Source organism: Ixodes scapularis, unplaced genomic scaffold (genome assembly GCF_016920785.2).
Source record: "Ixodes scapularis isolate PalLabHiFi unplaced genomic scaffold, ASM1692078v2 PGA_scaffold5__190_contigs__length_132052651, whole genome shotgun sequence".
In the NCBI taxonomy this organism is placed as follows: Eukaryota; Metazoa; Arthropoda; class Arachnida; order Ixodida; family Ixodidae; genus Ixodes; species Ixodes scapularis.
The window spans coordinates 40,658,408-40,665,933 of record NW_024609880.1 but is presented as its reverse complement, the minus strand read 5'-3'; the positions used below and the strand labels follow the sequence as shown (position 1 = coordinate 40,665,933).

Here is a 7,526-nt window from a genome sequence, read left to right as displayed (position 1 = left end):
AACTTAATTGGTATATGTAGGTTATGAGACACCAATTTTCCCGCCAATCTATCAGGAGACTCAAATGTTGTATAGTTCATTTGACGACAATTTTTCAGCTAATTTTACCAGGGAAAGTGAATTGGTCATTAGGTCTCGCGATTTCACGTCACGCGACCTTAGATTGCCCTCCGAATTTAGCGAGGAAATTGAATTCGTTTATAGGTGACGTGAAATCAATTTTCCCGATAAATTTAGCTGGAAAGGCACGGACCGAAAGAGACAAACGGACAGAACAATTTTTTTTTGGGAAAGTGGGGGGGATATTGTCAAAAAGCACTTCCTGCTTCAAAAATCTGTTATGTGAATCTCACCGGAACTCCCCCCATCCTGGATTCAACCTCTACCTTAGATTCAAATGACCGACGCACGGGCATGCTGTGGTCTGGTCACAGCTAACTGGTGCACGCTATAGAAAGCAGACTAAGAGCCATACTACATTTGTCAAAATTGCTCCAATGCAGCTTAACTCAATATCGTCATTTCTCATGTGCTCATTGCTTTCCCCTTGTAGCAGCATTCTCCAAGACTAATTTATGTTTCTCTTCTTTTTTTCTTTTTTACAGAAATGTTAGCGGTATTACAGTGATCGCGGAATGAATAAGGTTCTCATTGGCTAGAGGGAATAGCATTAAAAGAGAGAATCACGGACAACACTCGGTCTAGGCATCTTTTCTAGTTGACCTTGCTGTTCGTGCTTTTCGCCGTTTCCACCCGAGAGCCAATGCCCCCTTACGTCTCGCACCGCCAGATAAAAGTAGCTTGCACGAGTCGCACGACTGGACAAAGACCCCTGTAAGGCGATTTTAGCCTTGTTTTAACAACAAGACGCGGCCGCCGTAGAAAGTGCACTAATGATACTTCAACCAAAAATGAGGTCAAGAGTTTAATTTTTTTCTCTACTGGGGGAGGGGGGGCTATTCAATTCATGTCAGGAACCTGGTACGACCTTGTTTTAATAGAGGGATGCGTATGAAGTTTTAAAGCGCACACCTTTGTGCAGTCAAGAATGGTCCCCGATATCAGCGATGGTAGAGACCGAAAATATTGTAGCATTAACAGCAATTTCCTTATTTTTGTGGCCCTACAATCTGAACGCGTTCGGGAATTGGATAATTTTTTTCATCGATCTTTTGGCTACTATATAAAACTGGACTGCTCGCGACGTTCTTCAGAGCAGACAGTTCTCACGTCTATTCTACTTTTTTATAGAGTACTCAGAAATTCGTAAAAATGTCTATCATTTTCCGAATAGGTTTCTGCTTTGTGCGTTGCTGTAGCCTTTCGTGGAAGCTGCCCACCTCCGAAGCTATACGTAAAGACAGTAATACCACTGATCGCAATGAAACTTCCCCTTTCACACAACTCGGGGGTCGGCTAGCACTTGTCACCGGTGGAGCAAGCGAAATTGGCCGTAGCGTCACCAAAGTGCTGGCTCGTGAAGGTGTTACCGTCTTCATCGCCAATAGAAATGTGACAAATGGGGAACAAACCATAAAAATGTTACGATGTTGGTGTGCATTTTGTGACATTCTTGTTTCTCCGAAAAAGACGTTCGTATGAAAAGCTCCCACATTACTTTTGTAGCATGTCACGTCAGCCATTTTGAATTACCTACTGAAATTCACGCTAAAATGTGATGGATATGGAACTCTATTCATGAAAGCGGAATGCTCGTGTCTCTCGGTGGTATTGTAACGCATGCTCACTGTACTTGATAACTTTTTTTATATGAGCGTAACTCTTGGTTTTCTCGGACATTTTTTGACAGCAGCATTCGGGTAGAGTAGAAAAATTGCCATACAAGTAGGTACATAGCAGGGCTGGGTACATATACTCCACAAAGTATTCGGGAATACAAATCCTTAGATACATTTGTCTTTTCTGCAAAGCGATGTCCCAGAGATACTTCTGCAAAACCGGCGAAGTAGTATTGGGGAATACAGATACAGTTACTTATAGAAGTACATTTGTTCTCTAACAGCGCTTGGGGGGAGGGGGGGGGGGAGGGTGTGGTTCGTGGCGAATATGAATGGTAATTAATGCTTGTGCTTGCCTTGCCTCGAACTCTTTATTTATCAATAATGCCGCTCAAAAAAGATGTCAGCCCCGTTGAAGAACATAGTTCCATACTGCGCACCATGCTTGACAAAAGACGTCTGCCTGTAACGAACCCTGTTTCGCCGTGAGGGCGTATCTTAATATGTCGTACTGTAAGCTTCTGAGTCACCCGTAATGTAGGACGATTGGAAAATAGGGCTGCAATTTTTCTTCAATCAACTCCTTTACAGCGATCTCTGCTAAATTGGTAAGAGTGCAGGGCTTTGTGAAAGGAGCTGATTTTGTTATTCTTGTCCTTAAGATTAATTAAACCACATTTTCTTTAATGTCGGCGACTGAAATGAATTATGTTATAGGGGGTTGATATTATAAACAATGCAGCATCTTGCAACAAAGATGTTTTTTATCCTTTAAATTTATCTGAGAAAGGACAACAAATGTAACGAGATAACTAAGTCTGGAAACGTATCGCAGTACATCTTAAATATAGTTCACTACTGAGATACAAATACATTCATCGAATGTATTTCGATACAGAAGTACAGATACACGAAAGTGTGTCTGCGCTACAATTGCGATACATTTGTATCGCGATACTGCCCACCCCTTGTGCATTCATGCTCGTAAGACGCTCTTTAGAGGGAGATTTGGTCAGCGTGTGTTGTTTATGGAGTAGCATTTACTCGAGGCTTTGAGCTGGTTGGTTCGAAACGTTAGCACGAGAAGTGTTATTAGCATTTTTGTTGTTACCAAATATAAAAGTGTTTTTTTAGCAACTCTATGACATGTCGGCTGTCACTTACACAATGCGCTTCATTTTAGTTCAAACTTATTTATCTCAAAATTGTCGTGAAAGGTACTCTAATGTGGTCTATATGTGCGAGCTATATGGCCCGGGGTATATAATATAGATTGTTAAACTTCACAATAAGTGAATCAATTAACTAAAATTTTTTGAATAAGTTCTTAATTATTGAAAATAAACATAATGTTCTAATCGTTTGTCTTTCCTTAGCGTCATCATACAATTAAAAACAAACTAACCACGAACCACGTCTGTAAGCTTCGGGGTGCACTAAAGTTTCTACTCGTATAAAAGGCGCAACGCCCGCGGTTCGTAAACCCGGATGATAATCTTTTTGTGCACATTTTCGGCAGCCAGCGTTGCTCCTGCTGCCCAAGATTAACCTTTAGCACGCTTCAGCGCTTTTGACGTTATTCAGATCCATTAAAAATTGACTGATTTCGTGTTTTATATGACACTCACCAAGTTCATAATTGGTCTCGCTTGTTTAGTAACGCAAATCAAAAGGTTAATTCAAAAGTTTAGTTAAATATTTGACTTACTGTGACTCTATACACATAACAATTAGCGGCACAAAACGCATTATTCTATAATTCACGGCTTTTCTTAAATAAATCTGTTCGAGTTAAAAATCATACACCCTGCATACCTAAGTTGACGAATCCTCACTAAAATCTTCCTAATTTGGAAATTGGTAATTTTTAGTGCCTTTTAAATTTGGAAATCAAGTAACAAACCTTTGCCAATATTATAACTACACTTTATTCGTTAAGAATATTAAATACAATAAAGTTGCAAGGGCCTAAAGTACTGTCCACCAGCACACATTTTTCCGTCATTGTGTAATGCTCTAAGGATCATAATTATCTGTTAATATAATCACCTTATTCCTAGACTGTCAACCGCTAGTACGCGTTTAAGCCATGACAAGGCGTTCTTTTGTACCCGAAAAGCTATGGTTTTTTTTTTTATGGCGCGTTTCATTTAGGAGTGTCGTTATTTCTGCGTAGTTCTTTCTACAATCCGACTCCGTTTTTCTAGTGGGGAGGTTCTTGCTTACGCACAAAGAAAATTTTCTTTTCCAACTTATGTTCTAATGGAATGTTTGGCATAACTAAATTTGTATTCTAAAATATCTCTATTTTCGATGCTTCTTGTGGTTATGAATAAAGGGGGGGGGCATGTTTTATGAATAGGCAATGCATTGTTTGTTTATCGCCCAATAGAATATTGTTGGGTAATTTTTTTAAAATATTTGTTTTGATATGCCAATAATAACAAAAGTACGCCCTACATGCGTATTTTATAACTGGTACATCTGTAAACAGACGGTGATGATGCAAGTTATTCTATCCGAGAAAAAAAATCTGCTCAAATCAAAAACAAAAGTAAAATGAAAATGGCATAACAACAAAGTAAAGTCTAGAAAACAATTGATGCAAATTCAGGCATACAAATCACTACCTCTCATTCGGTCAAGGACACCAAAACTTCAAGAATAATTAAGAAGAGAACAAATTCAAACTCAAAAATATAAAGTCCTGCGTTAACAATATTTAGCTCACTCTATACTAACTATATTCAGTAAATTTGTAGAAAAAAAAACAGCGGACAATTGTCAAATAGCCATGACTAATCTCTTTTGTGTAAATTCACGAAACGTTAGGCAAAGGAACTTTACTATGAATGTAGCGTCATTAGGGTCATGCGGAACTATTCAGTCAAGACAATAAATAGTCATATTTTGAAATAACATGTGCAATTAACAGAATCTTTAAGTTATTAACATCAAAATTTCTACCAAATGCGCCCGTAGTTTTTATTATACAAAAAAGTAACTCCTTTATTTTGTTTTCCTTCACAGCAATCCAAGACTGTGGTCACATGGGGATGTCCTCCGATCTTCGAAACTCCGCCGACGTAGAACCTCTCTTCAAAGAAATCGATATCAAAACTGCTTTCCCCGGAAAGAAGCTCAGTTTCGTTGTCAAAAGCGCGGAGATCCGGCAGAAGTCCACATCCCTGAGCTTGATCAGCGACGCCACATTTAACGACATAATCGTTAACAACCTAAGAGTGAGTCACAGAAAAATAATAATTTCATCCACTGCAGCTGCTTTTGATGAGTTGTTAACCTCATAGTTAGAATGAGCGACCGCGATCCAAAATATACCTTGGAACAGACATCCGATTCCATAGGAGTGCGAAGTATCAGTCAGGTGGCCATTTGAACGGAAAACTGATTTCAAAAGAAAAAGTACATGAATCCTGTAGGATTCATATACCTGCAAAAAAGTAATGGCGAATAATTCGGGCACACGGAACCCACAATGTTTCTGTTTAATTAAGCGATTAGTTGCAGGCATAACTGAAAGAGCAGCGAAAGGTCATTTGTCAATTTTCCTGGTAAATGTGGCGGGAAAATTGAATTTCTGTGCTGGTCACATAACATCAAGCCTTTTGACATCATTTTGACTCCAAAATTATCCGGCGAAACTGAACCGGTGTTGGGGACACGTGACATCAAGTCATGCAACGTCAATTTTCCCGCTGAATTAGGTGGAGAATCTGAATTGGTGTTCAAATCATGGGAAGTCAATTTTCTCGCTAAACTTGGCGTAGAAACTGGATTTCAGTATAGGCAACGTGACATCATCGGGCCTAATTTTCGCTAGATTTTGCGGTGAAATTGAATTTGTGAATAGGTCAGGTGACATGAAGTCATGTGACGTCATTTTTCTCACTCAATTTAGCGAGGTCACCAAATCAGTGTTAAGTTTACATGACGTCAATTTCTCCGCTAAATCTTGCGGGGAACTGATTAAAGTCATGTGACGTTATTTTCCTCACTAAATTTAGCGAGAAATATAAACGGCCATAGACATGCATCAAAGTGCATTCAAATCTTAACAAAGGCAACAGTTTTAAATCTAATTGACTAAAAAAAAACGAAAAAACTGAAAACTGTTTACAACTCCCTATAACGCCAAATTAGAGCGCAGCTCTTGAGGAGGAGGAGGAAAGGGCGCTGAGGAAATTGTATACCCCTCCTTTCTCTTCCTCACCTCCTCATGATGCTGCTTCTCCATCCGAGCGGGGTGGGAGTAACCGTGAGGTCACATGACCCTCGTGACCTCGTGGAGGTCACGTGACTTCACGGCATCAGGTGATCTCATGGGGTCATGTGACGTCACGGGGGTCAGGTCACCTCAGGGGGGTCACGTTATCCCCCTCGAGGGGTGTCACGTGTCCCCTCTCACCCCCCCCCCCCCGAGGGCTGTCACGTGCCCCCCCCCCCCCGAGAGGTGTCATGTGGCCTCCTGACCCCTCCCGAGGGGTGTCACGTGACCCCCCCCCCCGACCCCCTTGCTGGGGGTCACGTGACCCCGCGCGAACGTTTCGGCACGATGCCGAAACGTCACCATGCCGAAAGGTCGCCACGGTCACGCCTACGGCGACGGCGACGGCGACGCCGCTCAAGCCGGAAACGGGAGCCTAAGAGCTGTGCTCTAAGAACTTGAAACTCGTTTTGGTCATCTGTGACTGCCTGTTCAAGAAAGACTACGTTACTTCATGGTCACGTGACGTGGCCACGTTCACATCACGTTAGGTCCGTTATTTGTGTTGGACGTAAGCACGCTAAACATGGTGGCCCGCGTCTGCCAAATTTTGCGGCCGACGCCACTTTTCCGTGGTTTGCTTGTGTACCACCTATGTCTGCCATTTTACACTTAGCCTGGTTTATATTGCACTAAATGCTAAGTTTATTATAGTTTATGAAAATAATATGTAGTGTCTAGTAATGTCTTTCGCTGGAGTAAGTTTGGTCATGGATTTTTAAGTCTCTCACAAGTCAGGTAGTGCATGGCGCGTTCTTTCCGCGCATATATACACCTGGTGAGAAACAAATTGACTATGTCCAGGCTTCTAAGTACACGAATTCAAGTGCAGGCCACGTTACTCGTTACACGTAAAGCGGTAAAGTCCATGGTGGCTCAAAACGGGAGCAAGGACGCCATTGTGAACATAGCGAGCACCTTCGGCAGGGACGGAGTTTCCGCTAACGCGGCTTCGAAGGGCGCAGTTCTGGCCTTCACAGAGTCTCTGGCCTTAGAGCTTTCGATCAAGGGAATTAGGGTTAACGCGATCCTGCCCGGGCTCACTGATTCCCCTAGGGTTTGTCAGTCACCACCAGAAGTTGTACAAAACCAGGTTGTGAACATCAATCCCACACTGTCTACCTCGAAGCCGGAAGAAATATCTGAAAAGAATGTGTTGATTTTGAGCCCCTAGAGCAGTAATATAACAAGGGCGTGCATTGATGTTACGGGAAAAATTAACATCGAAGTCATCGGTAGACCGTTGTGTCGTCAGAGCTTTTCAAATTACTAGAATGATGACTATAGAGGTTGCTCTGAGTATGAATTTTAAATTGTAGCGTACTGAACATAGAACAGAATGTACTACCTTATGTAGCGTCGCTACATATGAGCCAATAAGGAGTTGGCGGTGAAAGGAAGAACACAACATTCTAGCTGAGGGTTATGCCCTGGACAGCCGCGCTAAGGTGCGCGGAACTAGAAATATCACCTAACGATAAACAAAACCACGCGACGATGAA

At 41.8% G+C, this 7,526-nt stretch overlaps 1 protein-coding gene across 1 annotated transcript; it reads left to right on the top strand.

Moving 5' to 3' along the window:
* Nucleotides 1-1,272: 1,272 nt before the first annotated feature.
* LOC120844033 (carbonyl reductase family member 4-like) lies at nt 1,273-7,198 on the top strand. The gene is made up of 3 exons (XM_040215621.1): nt 1,273-1,549; nt 4,770-4,981; nt 6,857-7,198. The coding sequence occupies exons 1-3, from the start codon at nt 1,273-1,275 to the stop codon at nt 7,196-7,198; spliced, it is 831 nt and encodes a 276-aa protein (XP_040071555.1).
* The last annotated feature ends 328 nt before the right edge of the window (nt 7,199-7,526 follow it).